This window comes from Copadichromis virginalis, linkage group LG22, assembly GCF_057382275.1.
Source record: "Copadichromis virginalis isolate Kocher_CV1m ecotype Utaka linkage group LG22, C_Virginalis_male_GT1.1, whole genome shotgun sequence".
NCBI lineage: Eukaryota > Metazoa > Chordata > Actinopteri > Cichliformes > Cichlidae > Copadichromis > Copadichromis virginalis.
This window is the reverse complement of record NC_140638.1, coordinates 8,728,041-8,751,063: the sequence shown is the minus strand read 5'-3', so window position 1 is coordinate 8,751,063 and position 23,023 is coordinate 8,728,041. Positions and strand designations below refer to the sequence as shown.

Below are 23,023 nucleotides of genomic sequence, written 5' to 3'. Positions count from 1 at the left end.
ATATTTTGTCTGTTAGTAACACAGGATGAATTTCAGAGTTGCTGTTTACCGTAAATGTTCTTTTTTTTTTTTATTTGATTATGTCACAGCCTGATCTGTACTAATACTGTGTGCTGCTGACTTTGACAAGTAGAGAGGGAAAGCTGAATGATCAGATTTTAGTACTGTCTATATTCATAAATGACTTTGTGCAGTGGTATAATATTTAATAGAACAGAAGTAATATTGTGCTGTTCCTGTACATTCACATGAAAATGGCCACAAGAAACTGTGTGTTGAGATTCCTTCTGCTTTGCTTGTTGTTTTGAGAATATCACGTAAATTTAGAGGAGCCGATGTTTAAGTGTAGGTTGTAAGAATCATGTTGTATTTATAAGTTGTTTACTTAAAATAAATAAAAATCAGGTCATGTGCAGGTTGCTGAGAAAAGAGGTGAAAGCAAAGTTTAAAAAAATTGTTGCTTTAATGTAATAATTATGTTATTTATGTAATACTGTACACGGCATGATTAAAACATCTTATTAAAAACCAATAAAATGTTACATTGCTTAATCATTACAGTAGTCACTACACTAAAACCACAAACTGAAACAGTAAATGTAGTTCCATTTCTTTGGGATTAACTTTACTCCTTTAATTACACAGGAGCAGTTCTATTGGTGCTCTGCTCCTGCAAAAAAAAAACCTCCTTCATTGTTAAAAGGTGTTTATAACTGGCACAACTGAATGGTTTAAACAGGAGGATCCCAAACACCTGCAATAGATGCATTTTGTTTCAGAGACAGCTAAGTTGGCTTTTACAGCCAGCCAGTGGATTTGCAATGTTGTTGGTTTTAACCTACAAAAAATCAGTGTACAATAAGAAATTCTCTGTGTTTCTTCTTTCAGCACTTCCCACACATTTTATTTGACTTCTTTCTCGTATCACACCGCTCACATGCAAAATTGAAATGTCTCTCGAAATGCTGCTGATAATAGAGCTGTGTCAGTGTGATAGATTGTCTGTGGGTTACGGTATCTAATAGTGACTTTAATAAGTACCTGATCATACGTCATCTGCCATCAGCCAGGACCACACAGGCCCAGCAGTTTGTAGCAGAAGAGTTCACCCAGATGGTTCGCAGATAAGTTGCTCACACATCAGGTCTGCTGGCTTTTGGTTGCTAATTTGCGCTGCAGTCAGCAAAATAATGGTTATTATTTAAATTAGTGCATGGATCACCTGCAGAACGCCCGTACGCACTTCTGGGTGATTGTGCCTAAGTTGCCCCATTTAATATGGCTCAAAGTTTGTTATTGTCCCCACTTTTAAACATAATTTATAGCGCACTGCTCATGCTCCAGAACATGTGAAAATCCCAAAGCTGTTATCAGACAGAAGATCAGCCAAACTAACTGAAATAAGATTCTGGGATTCAGACTAACTCAGACTAACTAGCACTGTTGACCTGTCCCATGTTGAACATCATACTTATCTGGCTCAATACATACATACATGTACTCGTTGGATCATAGCAAAAGCAGGAATATATAAACAGATTTTTCTCATTTCACTCACAAACATGCGAGTCATTACTGAGTCTGTTTCCAGTGTCTTCTTTGTGACTTCAGGAGCATTTTGTGTTGCACGGGTCTCCGGATGAAAAGTAGTCGTACACACTGACCAGAGGAAACATGGTCACAGCTCCCAGCAGAGAGCCCAGCTGCACTACAGCTCCACACCACACGAGGGCGCTGTGGCCTTCATCACGGAGGATCACCCCAATAATCACCTTCACATAGGACAGGGTGAGAATAAAGAGGACCCAGGCCAACACCTGTGGAACAGAAGTAGGTGAGTGCTGCTGTGTTTCTGCTTATCACAAGGTAAAGAAGTGCAACTTGTCTCCCAACAGGAAACACTGTGAATTGTTTGAGTAACAGACGTCTACCAGTGCACTCACAATGATAACACCACCTGAGGTATCATTAACCAGCACTGGGCATGGACTCAGCACTGCCATGATCATAATATAAACTCCAACTCCAGTGCCAATCACTGTGAGGGCTCCCATGAACAGCAGGGATCTGTGAAATGAAACAAATGACATCCCGACTGCAGTTACAGATGCTCTAAGGTTGATATAATGTGGCACAAACATGTGAAGCTGTGGGGGAGGGGCCAGATGAACTATAAAGGAATTTGACATTAGTTGTGCTTAAACAGAGAAAAAGCTAAATAGCATTAGAAAAATATAAAAGTGTCTCCTGTAAGAGGGTTTAAGCAAGTTTTATTCAAACATTTCCATTATTTTTGCATTAAAAACTATGGAGAATATGAAAGAGTCCTGAAGATTTATTATTGTTTTAGCATTTACCTTGTTAAAATTGCCAATGGCACACTTACCTGATTGGTAAGAACATGGCGATGAAGCATGCCAGAGGGTTGGACAACGCAGCTAAACTGGCCGACAGGTGGTAGGCGTTGTTCCCGTACGGCATGCACGAGTAGGACTGCACCGAGGGAAGAACCGTGTTGCTCAGAGCGTTCACCCAGGCCAGAATCCCAAAGATATAAAACACCTCCATCCAGCTGTAAGAGCCGGTGCCAAAGCTGCTTCTGGGCTTCTGGTTTTCTGGTCTGTAAGGATCCATCATTGGCTTCTGCTCGACCAACTCCATGTTTTTTGTTTTTTGTTTCACTCCGTTGGTGTATATGCTGTTTGGCTGCTCCCTGGCCACAGATGGATGGTAGTTCAGGAGCAGGAAAGCCCCCAGGCACACCAGCATCATGGCACTGAGGAAGAAGAAAAACACCTCAGTCGAGAAGTTTGCAGGCTGATACTGGGCCTGGAGGTTAGAGGTCACAGAACCGTTGGGAATGTTGAGGGTGTAGTTCACAGACTGTGTGCTGTTTATGCAGTGGACGACCCCTGCACCTTGGATCAAAGCCACAAGAGACGGCAGCAGGCCACTCACACCCTCCCCGATGTAGTAGGTGGTCAGATACTGAGACTTGAGACGCATCATGAAGGGCAGGAAGGTGACGGAGGAAGTGCAGTCAACAGCAGCGAGGAAGAAAGTTAAAACAAGGAGAGGCACGCTGCGAGCCACACCTGCTACAACCACAGTCTCCTTCCAGAAGAATCCCAGCAGGAAAGTTGCTACAGTGCCCAGGCCGATGATCACATATATGACAGCTCTCTCGTTCAGGGTGCCTGGTCGGAAACGATGCATCAGAGTGACGAAGAGAGGCCCGATGTTGGCCATCTGGATGATGACTGAGAGGTAGGAGGGCAGGTACCAAGCCTCTGGGATCTGGGGGACAATCAGAGGCAGCTCCACCCACAGACCGTTGATGGAGACCCAGGAGCCCATACCGAACAAACATGCCAACAGGTGAGTGAGAAGGGACATGTTGCTAGGTGGGTTTCTAGAATGAGACAAACAAGATGTTTAAAGTAGACCTTACTTATTTTATTTATAATGAAATCTCATATTTAACAATAAAATTTGATGACTCAGAACATTAGCTGTTGTGTTTCATTCTAGCTTTTTTAACAAATAGACCTCAAATTGCTCTTAAATGTTTTCTGGGTTCAGCATCTAAAATTCTGAAATGTTGTAAGAATATCTGTGATCACTCATATTATAAATGATATAGATACCATATAATGTATATATTGATGATTTACTCTACACAAAGAACATTATTAATGAAAGAAACCCAATAAAATGAGGAAGGAACCTCTCAAAAACTGCAGTTACCGTAGTAAACACCTCAGCCTAGCTCAAAATTGTCCCCATATCCTCTAATGTTAAACTATAGCTCTTATACAGTGTCATGCAGTATTGTGCAAAGGTTTTGCTTGAAAGGATGCACTGATCATCTAATTGCTCTTTGGTACCATAATGCTATTTTGTCTCTGTTGTGTTGTTGATATTTCATAGATTCAAGTAAAGAAATGAGAACAAATGATGTGTTTGCAACAGGCTGCTAGTAAAAAAGTGCCTAAAGATACAAGCTAAAATGGTTCTTTGCTAACTTGGCTGTTTTGCAAAGCCAAGTCACTGGTTCATCCTTTGATGTGTGTTTTTTCTTTAATGCATGAATGCATCAAAGGTCTAGGACTGTACTGAAAAACCAGCCAATGTCCAGAGAAACAAACTTTGAAAGACACAGTGATTTTGGCCTCTGTGCCTAATTTTCCTCATCACAACAACTATAACAGTGGCGATTTTTGAATAACCTATTTATTTGGATATTGATGAAGTCTGAAACTGGGACCTTTGCTTTCTTGAACTGGTGTATTGCACTTATTGAGCTGGACCTGTTGAATGTGTTTGTGTCTTTTAGAACATTTTTCATTAAGTTAATATAATATGGAGACAGGTCAGGCCAGGTAGCGAGGAAAAAAACATTGAAATGTGCAACACAAAAGGATAATACAGGAATGCACAGGTATCAACACACCATAACACAATAAACACAGACAAGCAACATGGGAAAGAGTTCCAGTGTGTACATCTGATCTGGGACCGCTACAATCTTTCGACTGCGCCTCCAGCTGACCCGATGTCCACATCATGGGGGAGGTAAGCGTTGGAGGTGGCGTTGGATCCGGGGTAGAGAGGGTGATGCGTCAGTGAGTGCTTATCAGTATCAGTATATGTATGTGTGTGCGTGTCCATAGTTCAGCTGAGACAGTGTCCTTCGCCCTGCCAGGCTAAGTAAACGGTCTTCCAGCCAACCCAGGTGGCCTTGTAGGGAATGGGAAGGAACAGACTCAACACAGTCGTTATCAGGGAGTTGTTGTTCGGCTCCAGCCTTGAGCTGGCGCCGAAGGGGTAGCCGGGTTATGATGGTAATTGAGAATTTCAAGCTGTTTTTTAACACTCCGACACTGGTCTCTCAGTCTCCCGTTAATAGCTGCGAGCTTCTCCGTGATGTTATTAGCCGTCGATTCTGTGGTCTTGTCACTCTTTTTGCTCACATAGCAGATTCTGAGACCTCACGACCGCAGCCAACTGATCCGAGGTGTAATCCAGCTCCGCCCAGAGATGTTGTTCTGAGTTGATTCTTTCCTGATGTAATCCAACATACATACGCTCAAAGGTGTTATTCTGAGCATTCACTGCTGTCATAAGCGCCTCCAAGCTCTTAACCATGCTGCCTTCAGTGAGCCCTTTCTGAGAAGTCATACCTGTCGTTCCAATCCCAGCGGGCAGCCTTGGGGGGGTTTGAACAGCCAGTTCCGCTTTCTTAATTCTCCGATAAGCCAGGGCCAAGCCAGCTCCGATCAGCAAGAACCCTGTTATCATGGTTCCGAATAGGTAGATATCTTCAGCGTCCTGGCCGATCCTCTGCCACCCGTCCATCGTGTATCCGGCAGGGAAAGTCCCTCCAGGGCACTCGGGCTCTCCCGAGCCCAGAGTTCTCGTTAAAGGGTGTCAATAGCATTCAGAGACCAGTTGATCAAATCCATAATTCTCTTTTAGGTTTTAGACACAGACTGTGAGAGAGTGTTCCAGGGAAAGTAATACAAAAAAGACACGAGACTAGACAAGGACATAAGAACTAGCAGGAAAGATAAGGGAGAGGAGAAAAGTGCGTCCGCCTCCTCCGAGAGCCAAAGGCTGAAAAATGGTGTATGGTGGGGACAAAAAGTTTAACCATAAAGTATTAAGACTTTATGGTTTGAGGTTCTGATTAGGATCAAACTTGGCAAGCAGTGCTTCCAGTTAAAGTAATGCGTGACCTTTTATGTTTATTTGACTGTTCCGATAGCTCTCATGGAGAAAATACTTTATTGGCTTAGCTGTGTCATTCCATCTGCAAAGAACTGGAAATAATTAAACTGAATAAAACCTTAAGATCCCAGATCTGATAATGTGTCACCATCATGAAGCATCCCAGTAAAGGTCCAGCACTTAACTACTGGGCTAATGTTTACTCCTATTTTAAGGAGCTTATCTTTTCATTGTTTTATTCAGACAGTCACTTCTGTGAGATGGAACAAGTTACATGCAAAGTGCAGCGTATAAGAAGATGTTTAAATAGTCTGGCTTCAATCTGCGTCAGATATGAAACATACAGCAAACAAAACACGACCACCTACCGCACTGTGATCTATTACATAACCTGAGAAAACATCTGATCAGTGCATTGTTTATTTAAATAGAAACTTCATGCAGTGGAGACACTGATCAAAGAAACTGTAAAATAATAGTTTGAAACCAGTGCTACAAAAGACAGTTCTCCAAGTCCCTGAATTTGTTCCTTTACCTTATGAACACATTATTATTATTTAAAAAAAGAGTCAAATAGTCTCAAAATAAACTATTCTGAATAAATGGCTATGAGCATAATGAAAAAAACAAACTTTTTTTTACAATTTTTAAATACTTTCATCGTTAAACTCAGAATATGCATCGCTGCAGATACTCACATTCAGTTTGGTGGAGTTGTTTGAAAAAATCTGCAGACACAAAGGAAAGGAGAAGCCAAAGTCCTGCTCAATAAACTGTGTGTGTGCGTGTGTGTGCGCCAAAGGATTAAATCCTGCTTGGGGCGAGTGGGTGTGCGAGCATGTAACCAACCATGACACACGTTGGGTTAACTGATCATTGTCCTAACTTTACATATCTTCACTCTCAGGGCTTTTGCATCATCACATGTTAGGATTTCAAGTCACAGCAACTGTTTCTTTTGCCTTGAAGGAATCGTTGAGTCGGCACTCAAGAATCTACAGAATCCATTAATTCTGCTTAAGGGGATCATGGGAGCAGAGGGGGAAATGGGTGTTTACGTGGCTGAGTTACAAAAACTGCATGAAAAACAAGTGCTGTAACTTGCTAATTTTATTCATCAGCTGATTTTCTTACATTAATGTAAAGCCAGGGTTCTCAAAGTGGGGCGCACGAGAAAAAGTTGGCCCATGGCAACACTTTATGTGGTCTTTGGCAAAAGCAAGGGAAGAATGCACTCTACTGTACACTCATTTCATTTATCTACAAGTCATGCATTATAAAGCACTGGAGGATGAGAAGGGAACCTTTAAACCCTGCTTTAAAGGAACGGCTTTACATTTGCACACACCAACCTCTCATCCTTCAGCTGTAAAAACCACAATCTGGCTTTTTTTAGTAGCTTCAGGTTTATTTCACATTTTGAAATGAAATCATTTCAGTGGTTAGTATTGTTACCGTTCTAATTTTTCCCAAGCAGCTGGTGGTGGCGTCAACAGGAGTAGAATTAGATAAATTATTAAAGATGGTCAGACGATAGTTAGAAGCTGCGTGTGAATTAAGTGCGTGACAGGTTCGTGAATTGACACTGGATGGATGTTGTATGTCCAAACCTGGTGGGGAAAAGGGATAATCCCTCCACACCACTGCAGCAGTTTACTGACCAAAGGAGCAAAATGCAACATTGTATAACTGGACACCTGATTTACTGAATTTGACCAACGTACTTTCTTTATTTGGCAAAGTGAATGTGGATAAAAGCTCAAAGCCATCAGCTGTGTGCCTATAAAATATGGAAATAAATTTCAAGTCACTTTAGTATTCTTACATTGTTAAAATAAATCTTTCATTGCAGTTTTCCAGTGTTCTACTTTACAGTCTGTACTGTCTGTTTTCACTACTGTTCTGCAAGTATCTGCGGACAGGATGGCGGCTTCCACAGGCGAGCGCTGCAAATCTGTAGCAGCCAAAGAGGTTACACACCTTTTTCACACACATTTTTCCCTTGGCAACTGGTGATTGTCTCAAATCCTGTGTGACTGAAGCCTAATGTTAGCTACTGTCTCTACAACTATGCCAGATGTGCAAATTATTTTAGAAATGATGTTTATATATGGCACAAAGACATTTAACATTTTAAAAGTTGACTCATTCATGACATATGAGTGTAGATGACTTATGTTTAAAAAAAAACTCTTTCCAGAACAAACTGCAAGCTCAAAAATACAAAACGCAAAAACCAAACTATCCTCAATACTGATATTTTAAAACAACAAAGAGCAGTTTTACCCATGAACAGTTTTATTCATAACATTGTTATACAAGACAACGTAAAAAGAAGAAACAAACAAAATAAAACAAAATCCATGAATTACATAAATGCAAAATTCAATCCATTTGAAATTACCAAATAACATTTCATTGGTAATAAAACAAAAAGCCCAGTATTACATCGAAATCCTCAAGGCAGCTTAACAGATGTTCTTCCTGTGTAAACAGAAGAGTTTAATAAAGCTGATGCTGGGTAGCAGCATGGTTAGTAAAATTACATTAACTGCATATCAAAGACGCAAAATCATTACTTTAAGGACTTAGAAATAAAATTCCTTGTTCACTGATTAGTGACTGTCAGGCATGTATCGTTCCCTTAAGATAACATCCCAAATGTCAAGTAAACTTAAATCTAAAGAAAACTTTCCATCCATCCATTTCTTCCGCTTATCCAGGGCCAGGTTGCAGAGGCAGCAGCCTAAGCAGAGAAGCCCAGACCTCCCTCTCCCCAGCTGCCGCCTCCATCTTGCCCAGGAGAACACCAAGGTGTTCCCAGTTCAGCCGAGAGATCAAGAACTGAATGGATCTGACTGCAAAAAGTTACTTCGTTATAAATTCTACCATTTTCATGAGGAGCTTAACAGAAAATCATAATCTGTTTTAAAAAAATCTATTCCTGGCATAAAAAGGAGGTAGCAACACATCTGAATATAAAATAAAACATTAATGCTGCCTTTCTACATTGAAAGAATGTAGTTAGTGAATCATTCGGTTCAGCATCAGTACATGAGGACGAACAAGTTAGCTGTTGTGTCTGAGTGCAAATAACCTTTCACGTGATAGCTGAGATGGGAAAAGTCCATCAGCAGCTCCTCTGCTGCGATAAACAACCTGACCTACAAAGGTTCATTATAAAAAGCACAAAGCACTTTAAAGGTTTTACAGCATCATATGCATTTTACATCCCCTATGGCCAATCCTGCAACACAATGCTCCCATTATTTGGGAATGTTTTTACTTCCACAGACTTGAGACCTCTGAATCAGGAGAGGCTGCCTCATGTGAGACATGATCCTCAAGAAGAAGTAGCTGCAAGAAATACACAATACATCTCTCAGGAACCACAAAAACAGAATTCATTTGGCCATTTCCCATGGGGCAGGAACGAGAGGCGTGTGTGCTTACAGAAAAACTGCACTCATCTCACTCCTGCTAACTGCATTCTTGGACACATTCTTGGCCTCTGGTAAACACGTTGTAGATGTTGACCAGAGGAAACATGATGAGAGCTCCGATAAGAGAGCCGGCTTGGATGGAGATGCCGCACCACAGCAGGGCGGCGTGACCCGCCTCGTGAAGCAACGTACCAATCACCACCTTCAGATAGGAAAAGGCACCAGTGAAAAAAATCCAGGAGATGACCTGTAGGGGGCACAAATGGGCAGGTGAAATCAGTGAAGGATATTATTTAAAAACAGAAGAAAATGTGATGAGACTGAAGGAGTGTGGGCCTCTAAAGATCTGTTGTAACTCATGTGGACTCCTGTCTACAATTCTCACTGCTTATGAAGGCATTTGGATTCATTTTCAGAGGTAAAGTTATACCAATGTACTGTTTTGCTTCATAAAGTACACTGACTGAGGAACTGGGTGCGCGTGAGTGTAATTTACACTCCTATAATCACCGATCGGCATATCGCAACCTGCTCCAGGTATCGTTACTGAGCAAGCAACAAGATTTCACTGATTGTGAGGTTTTATGACACTAACACAGCTAGCAGGCTATATTTAAAGCTCACTATAAAGATGGGCTATTATTCTCAGGAAGCCGTCATTAGTAGACTTCTTAATCATGATTATTAAAGGTCAGAAAAGTATTCAGTACAAGTTCAGGGGTAAAATTTAAAACAATTTTTATACAAGATGCATCACAGCAAAAAATGTGATGACTATATATAGGAAAAATGTTTAAATAAATAAAAACATGCAGAAATGTTAAATATGAAGTGAAAAAAAATCTCTTGGGATTTTTGATTCTTAAACACAAAGACAACTGATCATCCAGTACTAAATAATGCAGGTCTGCAACCAAAAAACTGCATAGGATATGTTGACTGTTTCTTATAGATTTTCACTGAAACCGTGAAAAATCTCTTTAAAATTCCATCACGTCAGTTTTTTAGTTTAATTACCGGTACGTGTACAATTTCCCTTTTCAAACTGAAATCTGGTGTCTTATACTTGAGTCAGAAAAACATATCCAATAATGATTTCTTACAGTAATTTAATATTTCTAAGCGTGAGACTCGAGAGAAATACAAATAGAAAATGTGAGGAATTGAGGGGGGTCAGAAGGAGGGGGAGGGTAGGGTGGGTTTGGCGGTGTGAGGAGCTCAGATGATCACATCCCAACAGGTTTATTTTGTTCATAGTGAAAGGTAAGAAATCTCAGAAAAAGTATGCATGGTTCATTTTAATAAAATATTGATTTTTTTTTCATCGCTGTTGTGCTTTTTTTTAATGTAAACTCCTCATGTTTTGCAAAACTGTACATGATAGAGGGAAGTGGAAATCATTTTTGGATTCAGCAGCATAACAAACATAAAATTTAACAAAAATATCCCATGAAGCTGAATTTTTTTTTTTGCAGACCTGCATAATCAAAGGCTCTATGAAGGCACTCTTTAACCTTAAAATTTCTAGTTCCTAGTTTGCTCTGATTTGGCGCATTGTACATTCACCTAAAAGCGAAAAGATCCTCAGGGAGGAGACACAAATCCCTTTGAGGGTCGAACCAGGAAGGGCTTAATGAGATTCCCTAAAATTACTAGTTTAAATTTGGGAATTCGTTTTCTTTCTTTATATAAAATCAGCTTTATTTTTATTTATCATGCCCATTTAGAAATGTATCCATTGTTGTTATACTATAGATGTTAACTAATTTTATTTAAACATTAAGCTTAAAAATAGTAATTTTGATTCATTTATTTGTTTAAATAAATAAATCAAATTGCTCATGTTTACAGCTCCTAACTGAGAACCACAGGCTACGTAAGGAGCTAAGATGGCCACCACTTCCAGAGGATCATTCCCTTCCCCATCACCCATCCAACATTTGTTGCCTCTATAAACAGCTTTGTTTGCTTGTTATTTCTGGCCTTGGCTTACAGACCAGATTATTTCTGCTGAAATAATAAACACAACATCTACTCTTTGTTCAAAGTTGTTTTTGTGGCTGCGTACGACATTTTCAGGATGTGTCTCAGCCTCCTTGACGGGATGTAACACCCCAGCCCAGAAATATATGAACCCACTCACCACTAAAGCCACACCAGCATGGCTTCCTAGGAGCGGCGGGCAGGGGCTGAGGGCCGCTAACGCCATGAGATAAGCAGCAAATACACCACCCACCAAAGCCAAAAATCCCAGAGGTGTAGAGTACCTGGAAAAGACAAGTTTTCATGAGAAGAAGTCCAAATATAACAATGAAATCTCACAAATAAGTCTTTATTTCTATGTTCTCACCTGAGGACAACGAACATGGCCAGAAAACACGCTACGGGATTCGCTATGTTTCCAAGGACCACAGAGAGGTGGAAGGTCATGGTGCCATAGGGCAGGCAGGAGAAGCTCTGCACAGATGGGAGGACTCCATTGGTGAGGGCGTTGGAGATGGCGAGCAGCACAAGCAGGAAGATGTTTCGTGGTGTCCAAAATGTCTGAGCCGGTGGCTGCTCCTCCACCCGCACCTGCACCTGCTCCTCAGACACTGGCGTCCCTCCGTTGTACAGCCGGTGCGTCTCTTCTTCATCCTTTGCTGCTGCACCACTGTCAGACTCCTGCGGTGGCGGTGGCTGTGAACCCTGCGTTGACTCTGACGGTCTTCGCGTCAAAGCCAGGAAACTCAGAGCAGAGATTGAGAGCATCACAAACAAGAACCAGAAGAAATTCTGGGCGGGAAAGTTCTCTTTCAAATACTCTGGTTGCACTGTGCCGTTCACAGTTTTACACTCCAGCTTGCCAACACCTTGTCCCAACGCCACAATACAAGGGAACAAGGCGCTGAAACCCTGACCAATGAAGAAAGTACGGATATACTGAGGTGGGTACCGGAACATGAAAGGCAGAAAGGTCACGTTGGACGTACAGGAAACAATCGATAACACGAAAGTCAAGACCAGGAACGGTACGGATCTCTGCTCTCCTGCCACCATGACAGTGTGGCACCAGAAGACGGCCAGAAAAGCGGACGCCACCACTGCCAGTATCTGGATGCAGTGGATGGCGAGGCGTTCGTTTAAGCGCCCAGGCGCACAGTGGTGTGTGATGGTCACTGCTATTGGTCCCAGGTTCCCAAATGCTATAAGCACTGAGAGGTAAGCAGGCAGGTTCCAGCCTAAAAGAGAAGCAAAACAAACAAGTTAAAGTAATAAGATCTCAATAAGAACACATTTTTACAATTTTGTTTAATAAATGTGTTTTGATTCTTTTGAATTCATATTTGTGTTCTTTTTAAAAAAAAATAAGGATACCACATTATTCTGCTGATCTTGAGGTGCTTTTCCAAAACAATTTTGTGCATGTATGTTTCTATTAAACGATGCTAATCTGTTTTTATTGCATCAAGAGTTATTTTGTTATAGAATGATGCTGCGACCTACTCCCTGAGTTCACAGTAAGTTCAATATTGTGAGTTTGTTGCCCTCATCAGGCAGTAAACTCATAATAAAATAACTGGTATTCACTGTGGTGTCTTGTTAACGAAAAGGTGTCCTTTGGATAACCACAAAGACATTAAATGGATATAAGCAAGAAACCTCTGACCAGTGAAAGTGTAAGTAAGCTGGATATAAGCCAGTCTGACAGAATATTAGCCATTTTCAAACATAACTGCAACACAGGAAATTTTTAGTTTGTGTTTTTTTGTGTGTTTTCTCAGATTGGCCCTAATATGTGTCAAACAGAGGAATGCATTTAGTGAAAATTTTAGTTGTAGATTTGAGTTTTAGATCAAGATGACACTTAGCCTGTAATAAAGTTTAGTTATATCTAACATGCAGCTGTGTAACATTTATTGAAAACCACGGTTATGTTCATACCTCAGTTTTGACTTTGAGTGGATGAATAATTTAAAAAAATAGCTTAAAAACTAAAACAAACATACACCTGGTCTCTTGATCATGACTGGGTCATAACACCCCTACAAATATGTGATGAACCCACTGAAGTTTTCTCATAAATATCATCCCATGATGAAGCACTTAATTCTGACAGTATATCGTTGGGCTATTATACTGATATTATACATTCACCAATCACTTCAATTGGTACACCGTGCAAGTACTGGGTTGGATCCCTTACTGCCCTTAGAATTCATGCATGCTGGAAACATTTCTCAGAGTTTTGGTCCATATTGACATGATAGGATCACACAGATAATGCAGATTTGTCAGCTGCACATCCACGATGAGAATCTCCACCACATCCCAGATGAACTCTATTGCACTGGGATCTGGTGACTGGAGGCCATTAGTGTACAGTGAACTCACTGTCATGTTCAAGTAACCAGTTTGAGATTATTTGAGCACTGTGACATGACACATAACTCATCAGAAGATGGGTAGACTGTGGTCCTAAAGTGATGGACACGGTGAGCAGCAGTACTCAGACTGTGGCATTTAAATGATTCTCAGTTGGTACTAAGAGACCCAAACTTTGCCAAGTAAATATCCCTAACCTTATTACACCAGCAGCCTCATTGATGCAAGGCAGAATGGATCCATGCTTTCATGTTTTTACGCCTAATTGAGACCCTGTCATCTAAATTTTGCAGCAGAAATTGAGACTCATCAGATGAAGAAACATTTTCCAATCTTCTGCTGTCCAGTTTTGGGGGGGGGGGGTTTAGCCTGTGTGAACTGTAGACTAAGTTTCCTGTTCTTAGACAACAGGACTGTGATCAATGTTGTTTTGGCTGCTAAGGTTTCAAGTTTGTGCAGCTGCTGAGCTACACAGTGGACAGCTTTTCACTTTTAAATAATTTTCTGGAAACTCCAGAGATGTTCATGGGGAAACTTCCAGTAGATAAGCAGTTTCAATTCAGTGACACCAACAAAGGCACTTAAATCATCTTTTTTCCTTCCATTGTGATTCTCAGTTTGAACTTCAACATCATTTTTGCCATGTTTACATACCTGAATCCAATGAGTTGTTGCTACGTGACTGACAGCTGAACAGGTGTACCTAACAAAGTAACCACTGAGTGTACATAGGTAAATGAGTAAATCTATAGGAAGCATTTGGTTTGCACCAGGCAATGTGGAAAAATAGTAAAGTATGCAAAATTGAAGTAATAAGTAAACAAACATCTAAATATGTACAGCGTGGCTATAGAAAAACAATGGAATAATAAAGGTTACCTTTCAGTCTATCATTATTTTATCATTTACGACAAAGGTATAAAGAAGCAATTTGCTTAAAACATAGTTAAAATGTAAACTGGTATCATCTGTTATAGTTAATTTTCAATTTTGGTGGTGAAAAGTTCCAAAACAAATGAAATTATAGAGACCATGGAGTAAATGTTGGGCTTCAGAAATAATATTGTAAATATATAACACTGAAGCATTTCAGTGTTAATGCAGGAGTTATAACTACATAACATCGGATATAACAGCCTATAAACTATACTGCAGATAATGATGACAGGTTTAGCAGTTTAGTATGTAAAGTCTAAACCTGCACATTAACAACAGCTCAGGAACTAAGTAAGAGCGCCATCTCTTAAAAAACTCGAAAACACAACTACATTTGAACGCTACACCTAACCAATTTTGAATGCATAGACTGATAATGTAACAATAAGGTGGAGCTAGCTGTTATTGTCCACCACCGCCTCCAGAGCCTATATAATAAAACCAATGAACTCAAATAATGTGGAAACACTGTGATACACGCTATGGATTAGTAGGGGAAAGGTCAAAGCGGGGAAGCGTGGGGTTGTTGGAGCTTCCTACAACCTACCTTCGGGCAGCACGCCGACAATCACCGGGAGCTCGACCCACAGACTGTTGACAGAAATCCAGGAACCCATGGCGAACAGAGCCATGAGCCCGTGGCTCACCGCGGCACTGCTCCACCACCCACCGGACATGGTCGCGCTTAGTCCGGCTAATTCAACAGAGAAACGCTAATAAAACGCTTGCCTCAGCTTGTGTCCAGCGTGTTCCTCCATACCTCCCTATCAGGGACTCGAAACAGAGGACGCTTACGCAAAGTTCCGCCCCTTCGGCTGCCTTCGAAACTGTTCGGAACTTTAATAATCGGTTTCAATTTTTTTATTTCGGCTTTTATGTGCTTCAATTTTGCATTTTTTCTACTTAAGCAAAGCACACATTCCACACTAGGTTCGCTGCAAAGTTGTATCGTGAATTGTAAAGGTGGTTTATGACCTCCAAGTCATTTTTAATTACCGCTCTCTGGTATGCTGCCATTTCCTACAGCACCGCGGGTTTTCCCTATTCTTACAGTGGTTCTCTGACACATACAAGCTCCAAATTTTTTAAAGCAGCGTATAATATAACACGTTTGGACATTAACTCTGTTGGAGCGTTTTCATACTCGATAAGGAATTCTAGACATTCCGACAACCGTGAAGGCACCATCTGCCTTGGAGTTCTCTCGTTTGCGATCCAGCGGGCAACTCACAGACGGCTCATTGTAAACAACTGTTACCTTTAAAATAATTAAAGGGGGGGGGGGGGGGTTGCTTGTTTTTTTGTTTTTGTGGGAAGTTAACACTGATTGTTGCTTAAATTGCGACACTATCGCCCTCTACTTTAACAGCTAATTAGATTCATTTCAGCCAAACAATGGGCTTTGCTGCTCTTCTCTAGCATTTTAATAATTTAAAAAAAAAAGAGAGAAGATCCCAATACTATGACTTTCGATACAGCAATCCCACTGCCACCCTATTTTTGTTTTTTACCTTTGTGTGGTGTTTATTTAGCTTTAAATAATTTAGATTTATTTAACCCTTTATGTTGTTTTGTGTTCTGAGTTTAAGGTTAAAACAATAAACACAATGATTTTCTTTATAGTGAATTCAGAAAATGGATCCAGCAGACCCAAACAATACACAAGGGTTAAAGGACAAGGGGGCGCAAGAGTTTATGATCATGAACTCGTTGACATGATTAACTCAGCTCAACTTGACACGACTAACTGTCGCTGATTAACTCACTCACACTGAGGCTTGTGATACAAACACAAATGCCCTTCAGATCTGACAAACACGAGGTCACCAACAACAACATCCAGACATTTTGTCGTTTGGTTGATAAATTAAGTAAAATAATTTGACAGTGGTCAATTTCACATCTTTTATGTAAGGATTAGTTACAAACTCATCGACATTATCGCAAAAAAAAAAAAAAAAACTTATAAAAATATCCAGTCTTTCCAACTAATGGCATGTACAAAATAATACATTATGTGATAAGTGTGTTTTTGCTTAGTCCGAAGCCATGCAGTCACATGAGGAAGTCACATGATAAGATTTCATCCTCTTGACCTCTTCTCTAGATATCATACAGTTAAAGCACTCATGTGCCGCTGCTGCTTTGACTCGGACCGGTCGCAGCTTCCGTCGTGTCCTGGAGCACCGGCTTCTTTTTGGTCCTTCTAGGCGCCAAAACGATAGAGTAGCCAGGCTTTACGCGCGGAAGTGCAAGCTTCAGCTTCAGTGCCATTTGTGTGCTGTTGTGGAAAACCATATCCAGGTGAGAGTTTGTGTTGTTCAGAATCATTTTCTGATACACGATCTCGCAGCGCAGCCCCTCCCGTTTCTCAGCTCGGGATTTTCCATCGAAACGCAGCATCATTTTATCGACATCCTGCTGAGTTTTGCATGGCCCTCCGTTTCTATTCACTTGAGCTATTATGTAATCCCTGTCCATGTTCTCCTCTATCTCCTCGTACACCTTTATTGCCTTTTCTATTTTGCTGGCATAACCTTTTCTCATCTGTGGACTGCGGGTTTCTTTTGAGGTCCTCCTTCTAACTTCCAAAATGGAAAAGTCAGAGTCGTCAGAGCTCTCATCAGATGAAGCAGATTGGTATTTGTCTTCTTGGGAGCTGCCTGATGACAAGTTCTCATCTACAGAGTACTTTGTTGACTTCTCAGGCCTTTTCCTCTTGTAGGGGTATGTGTGGCCAAAGGGGTACTCCGCCATCAAAACAGAGAATGTGCAACTGACCAACTGCAAGCTCAAATTGGTGGAAGGAATTTGGGAAAATTTTCCTCCTGGCAGAAAATCCTTGAGGTGTTCTTCAGTGACTGAAGCAATCACCTTTATCGTCCTCTTCAAGCAAGCTCTGATCAGATCTCGATTCGTGTGCCACTGCCCACAGTAGTGAAACACTCCGTCAAAGGTTTTCTCTTGCAGTGGGTACTGCAGAAAGACATCCGTAGCCTCCTCTGGTTCCAGCAGAGTTGAAGGATCTTTGGACCAATCGAGAAATTTTTGGTAGAGATAGAGTAAGTACTGGCTGTAGAGAGCGTACTCTCCTCCACTCTTCAGAAGCTGCCAGTAAGGACCGAGGATTTTGCAGTACACAATTGCCAGAACACATACGAGGCTCTGAATCACAGTGTCGTTCGCATCTGCGGCAACACTCTCCAGAATAATGTTCGGGCATTTATCATTGTTCAGCGACAGCAAATCTGAGAAGAAGAGAGCGATCTCTTTGTGGTGGTGGATAAGACCCGCAGCAGCTTCAAAGTAGGTGTTGAATCTGTTTGAGTGATTTACCGCCAGTCTGGAGGGATTATTCTTTTCCTCACAGAAAGCCACCCAGTACTTCCTGTAGTTTTTCTTCTCGGGGGTGCGAGGGCTCAGGATATCACAAGCCATGTGAATATACCGTGAGGTGGCGCTTTCTGGAAAATTGACAAAGTTCTTGAATTTAGGGAGCTTATCACGGCCTAGTTTCTCTCCCGCTGACTCAATGATCTCCTTTTCAAAGTCAAATATGTGCTGTTCCACTACATCGTGAACATCAACGAGGAAATTGGCATTGTAGTTTAGAAACATGACAGGAGAGACAAGGGAAATGTGTTCATGCATTGCCTCGAGCTTCTTCTCAAACACTGCCATAGCTGGATTGTCTTTGAATGTCAGAGCGTACTGATTTTTAAGGAGATCCAGGGAAACCTGCTTGCACACTTCTGTTTTCCCACTGTACACACTGGACAGTTTATGGACAGTCAGCATTGCGATGTCAAGAACAGTCATAGACTCTGCTGTGTTACCCGAGGTTTCGTCTCCACTGTTGGAAACATCCATATCCTCATAATTTCTATGTACAGCAGCATGATCGTTTTGTCCTCGTATTTCATCTCTGTCCATCTCAGGCTCCTCACTTTCCATGATTTCAAAAATCTCGTCTTCCTCTTTGATTATAACTTTTTCATAATATATGCTCTCATCTCTTCTCATGCGTTTCTTTACAATAAGCTTTGGCTCTTTTATCTGAACCAGTTCAAACGGACTTTGAAGCATATTTTCAACCAATGCATTCCTCCTGTTACTTCTTGTTTCTGAATTGCAGCAAAACGCCTTTAACTTTTTTATTTTGGCTTTGAGGACTTGATATGCCCTTTGAACATTGCCATTCTTACAGTACTGTGAGTTGAAGTTTCTAAGCCAACTTACTAGAACAATTGGGGAAATTTTCTCCCTGCTCACAAAGTTGCTTAGTTCAAGAATCAAGCCGTTTGTGACTTCGATCGACTTTGCCCGATCTGAAAAATCTCTCATTTCCAAAAGATCTTGCCGCTCGACTCCAATGCTATCACATATTGGTCCAACAAAATTAAAATTGACATCTGATTCCAGGAAGACCAGCCTTGCATCATATCCAAGACTCAGTGTTGTGGCAATGCCTCTTCCAATCAAACGGCGAAAATCTGCTGACTGATGTGCGGGGAAGATCCTCTTGAGCCAATCCACAATGGCGATCCACGGAAAATTATTGTCCTCTCTCAAAAGTCCTACTTGGATCATAAATCTGTTCTTGCAGGGGCCCTTTTCAAGCTCTAATTCTTCTCCTGATTGAGGACCAATGAAGTCCGCAACGAGCTTCCAGTAGTATTCATCTCCTGAAAAATAGAAATCAAAGTAATCAGAAATGTAAACCTTTACGAAGAGGTAAGGCTTTTTAAATGAACTGGTATTAGGTAGGGCTGCACGATTTTGCATAAAATGAGAATCACGATTTTTTGGCTTAGAATTGAGATCACGATTCTCTCACGATTTTCTTTTCCAGTATAAATATTTATTGCACTTATTAACTGCACATCAACTTCGTAACAGTTGAGACTGAACATAAAAACGATAAATAAACATAAAAACAACAAATGTCTCACGTTTTGTTGTTGCCGCAAAATGTTGTACTGCTTGAAATTCCGTCTCCACCGTTGCTCGACACTGCGTGTATAGAGCAGGTAGTGCAACAATAGAAAAATAGTTGCGGGACGGCACTGTGTAGCGTTTGTCTAGGGTGTTGATCATTTTCCTAAATCCCTCGTTTTGCACAGTGTTGATGGAAGCCATATCTTTGGTCAGGTGATAAGTGATAGCCTCTGTAATTTCTTTGTGCCTGCGGGAGTTCGACGGGTATAGGGAAGCGCTGTATAAGGTTCCCGTTATTGATGTTTGGGTGGTTGACCGGGACGGATTTTCTCCTGTCACTTTCTCGTCATCCCTGACGTGCTCGCCGTTGTTTTTTTTCCCTGCTAATTTTAGCATCACACGGCACAGCTTCTGTATCACGTGGTATAAGGCTCCGCCCTTGTCATTTGTTGAGCAGGAAGAGTGAGCGCTTGTTTTCATACAGATTACGTCCCGGATCAAAATGAGGTACAATCGTCGTCGTCATCTTTTTTTTTTTTTTTTAATCGTTGTCATTTGGAAATGAGATCGCACATAAGTATGAATCGAGATCGTGATTTTCTAACGATTAATCGTGCAGCCCTAGTATTAGGCACAGTCACTATGTGAAGGTTTATCAGCAAAAGTGACTTAAATACAAGCTTTACTAAGTAGCTGTTTACTTGCAATGCATTCAGACTTACTTAGATTGGCTTCAGTCACAGCTGCTTTCCCACAAAGAGAAAAATCTTGACCATCCTCCATTGTATGCTGTTTTAAAAGAGACAGAGATGAAATTCTTCAGTCCTCAGTCTACAGAAGACGACGCTTTCAAGACAAAAACTGGATGGATAATGCATGACAAATCAGCATGATTAAGATCTGACAGACCAAACAAAATAACAGTGGACGAGAACGTTTCCCTGCTTTTACAATGACAAATTTGTCCTAAATTTGTATGAAGATGAATGACTGAAACTAAACAGTTAAAACTGTAGCTGATATTTCAAAATGTTATGATCTTAATAATAATTATTTACATTTTTCTTGCACATTTTTTATCTTCCCCTACTAAAACCCATAAAGAGTAATAGTTCTAATACATCACAGTGAGAAAAAGTGCATCATGGCACAAACAACAAGTAACAACCATTTCCTTATCGCATCATGTCGTTTTATTTTATGTTTTGTATTTTCATAAAATGTCTTGGATCCAGGCCATGTCAAATTTCTCTGAAAAAAATCACATTAGTGTTAAAAATTTCAGGTCCCTACTGTCATTAGTTTTCATCTTTTCAGAGGGAATTTGAAATTTCACTATCTGGAAAACTACTTGAGCACGGCCCTTCGAATATTTAGGGTACTATGGCTCAACACCACTACCATCATCCATTAAAATGCTTTTTTCAGAAAACTATTATTTCAGAATGGACCTGAAATTTGACATAACTCTAATAAAGATGAAAATATTTGGCCTGAGTTTTTTCAGACAAATGTGAGACTTTGCTTTAAGCATCTGCAAAGAAACAACACTGACACTCTGTATTCCCTAAAAAAGAAAACAAGTTGTTTATATTTTATTCTCATTATAATAAAATTTTATGTTACTAAATTGAATCTTTTCAGTTAATCAATCAGACTGATTACTAACAATCTGACTTTCAAACAAAACACATTAAATTCTTTGTTTTTACAAAATTACATTTTCACACAGAGAAACAGTTTACTTTTCACTTGTAAGAACTGCATATATCAGCAACTACATTTCTAATATGTCTGTATTTTATCAAGCATATGCCCAGTTCATTTGTTCATCTGTGATTCAAACCCCCCCCCTCCTATTTTTGGATGAACAAGGTGATTCCAAAAGAGCTGTTGTCCAAACATATATGCTGAGATATAGTACATCTCAGCATGGTGTGCGTTGTGTCTTTAATAAATCTGAGGAAGCTGGATCTTGTCAAAACTGATAGAATGCACACAGATTTTTACCACAATGCGATACAATTTGGAAAGCATCTGATTGGCTACAACTTCATTTTTCAGCATGACAATGATCCCTGTCAATGTAGTAAAAGCACACCTGGATAGAAAAGCACACAACTGAACACTATCAGTCACAGGCTGACCTCAACATCACTGAAGCAGTGTGGGATGATATTGGCAGAGAACGGAACAAAGAGCAAGCAACTTCCAAAGAAAACCTTTGAATGCCCTTCAAGAAGCCTGGAGAAGATTTCTTAAAGAAATGACAATAAAGCATGTCTAAAACAATCAAGGCTGCATTGAAGAATATAGATGGTCCTATCAAACATTGACTTTCAAACTTGTTAGAATTGTAGAAACTCAGTTTTTACCTTGTATATTACATTTCCACATATGTTTACATATGTTACAGTGATTTGTTGTACCCATTACCCATTTTTCTAAATATAGCTGGTACTAGTAAAAAATGTAATGTTACAAAACTGTGTGACATATATTCTAACTAGTTAAAATTCCAAAACGACATATTCATAGTTTAATTTTTACTTCTCAAATAACATTTAATGATCTACAGTAAACACTGTTTTCAGGAGCAACTTAAGTGATCATCATAATTATTTTTAACTGATTAAAACTGAATTAAAGAGAACTACAACTAGTCTAAAGTAGGTAACAAACATGTAAATTATAAAATAAAAATATAAAATATAAATGCCTGCAATGGTGTTTGAATACATGTCAGTTATAAGTTTTTGACTAGCTATTAAAGTTATGCAAAGACAAAGTTATTAATAACATGTTGAAAAATAAAAAAGATCTCTGGGTATCTAATTATAGATGTTACTTATCAAAGTGAATTTCTAAAAAGTTGGTCTGTAATTATAACTAGTCAAAATATAGATGAATAAATAAAATTACCATATCTATGGCTGTTAAATACTACAGGGGTGCATGTCATAGCAGATCAAAAGTACAAAACAACAACTAAACATTCTGCAGAAATAATATATTTAAGTGCACTTGTATGACGAACATGTATATCACATACTAATTTATCTTGTGAGAGGGGCTAAGCTATGTAAAGAATCCTTATTGGATACTATGTGTGTTTTATTATCAGTAAACATGCATAATTAATCCCTAACATGTATAAATACATCGAAATATGTGACTATTCCTGTGATTTAATGGCGTTATAAGCAGGTTTTTCGGAAAAAAAGGATTGTAGCTACATCTCTAAGTGAATGCTAATGCTGGACTAAATCTACATGCTAATGCTAGCCTTCTGAGCAACATGCTACTATTAGCACCTACTTTACTAGCACAAAACTAAGCATGCAAAAGTGCAATAATCCGTGATTAATACCTGAGCAGAAAGATGTGCTGGGTTCTGTAGCGTTCCCAAATAATTTGAACTGTATGCGCTGTAAATCTATGATTTAGTAGTACAAGTTCTTACCCAGAAACAAAAATACCAGGCGCCTGGGACACGCTCCCTCTCAGAATACACCATGAAGGGGTGGAGACCGTGCGCTGCAACGATTGGCTGGTTTTACAGAAGGCGGGCATTTGTCGAGGTCTCAACGAATCATTGCTGCGAAACGGCC

General features: G+C 40.1%; 3 protein-coding genes across 4 annotated transcripts; all 3 read right to left on the bottom strand.

Annotated features, from left to right (window-relative positions):
• Nucleotides 1-337: 337 nt before the first annotated feature.
• slc52a3-2a (solute carrier family 52 member 3-2a) lies at nt 338-3,396 on the bottom strand. Its single transcript, XM_085445725.1, has 3 exons — nt 2,387-3,396; nt 1,944-2,067; nt 338-1,817 (listed from the first exon to the last, which is right to left on the bottom strand). The coding sequence occupies exons 1-3, from the start codon at nt 3,394-3,396 to the stop codon at nt 1,608-1,610; spliced, it is 1,344 nt and encodes a 447-aa protein (XP_085301851.1). The 3' UTR covers nt 338-1,607.
• Nucleotides 3,397-8,016: 4,620 nt separating this feature from the next.
• Nucleotides 8,017-15,278, bottom strand: LOC146682670 (solute carrier family 52, riboflavin transporter, member 2-like). Its single transcript, XM_085446348.1, has 4 exons — nt 15,022-15,278; nt 11,524-12,394; nt 11,317-11,440; nt 8,017-9,420 (listed from the first exon to the last, which is right to left on the bottom strand). Exons 1-4 carry the CDS (start codon nt 15,149-15,151, stop codon nt 9,211-9,213), a joined length of 1,335 nt encoding a protein of 444 aa, XP_085302474.1. The 5' UTR covers nt 15,152-15,278; the 3' UTR covers nt 8,017-9,210.
• Nucleotides 15,279-16,365: 1,087 nt separating this feature from the next.
• LOC146682669 (uncharacterized) lies at nt 16,366-22,929 on the bottom strand. Of its 2 annotated transcripts, none has more exons than XM_085446739.1 (3): nt 22,876-22,929; nt 20,135-20,201; nt 16,366-19,159 (listed from the first exon to the last, which is right to left on the bottom strand). In XM_085446739.1, exons 1-3 carry the CDS (start codon nt 22,927-22,929, stop codon nt 16,602-16,604), a joined length of 2,679 nt encoding a protein of 892 aa, XP_085302865.1. In that variant the 3' UTR covers nt 16,366-16,601. The 2 variants fall into 2 exon arrangements, with proteins under 2 accessions (XP_085302865.1, XP_085302866.1); XM_085446740.1 differs by having other exon boundaries at nt 22,783-22,913.
• Between the last annotated feature and the right edge of the window lie 94 nt (nt 22,930-23,023).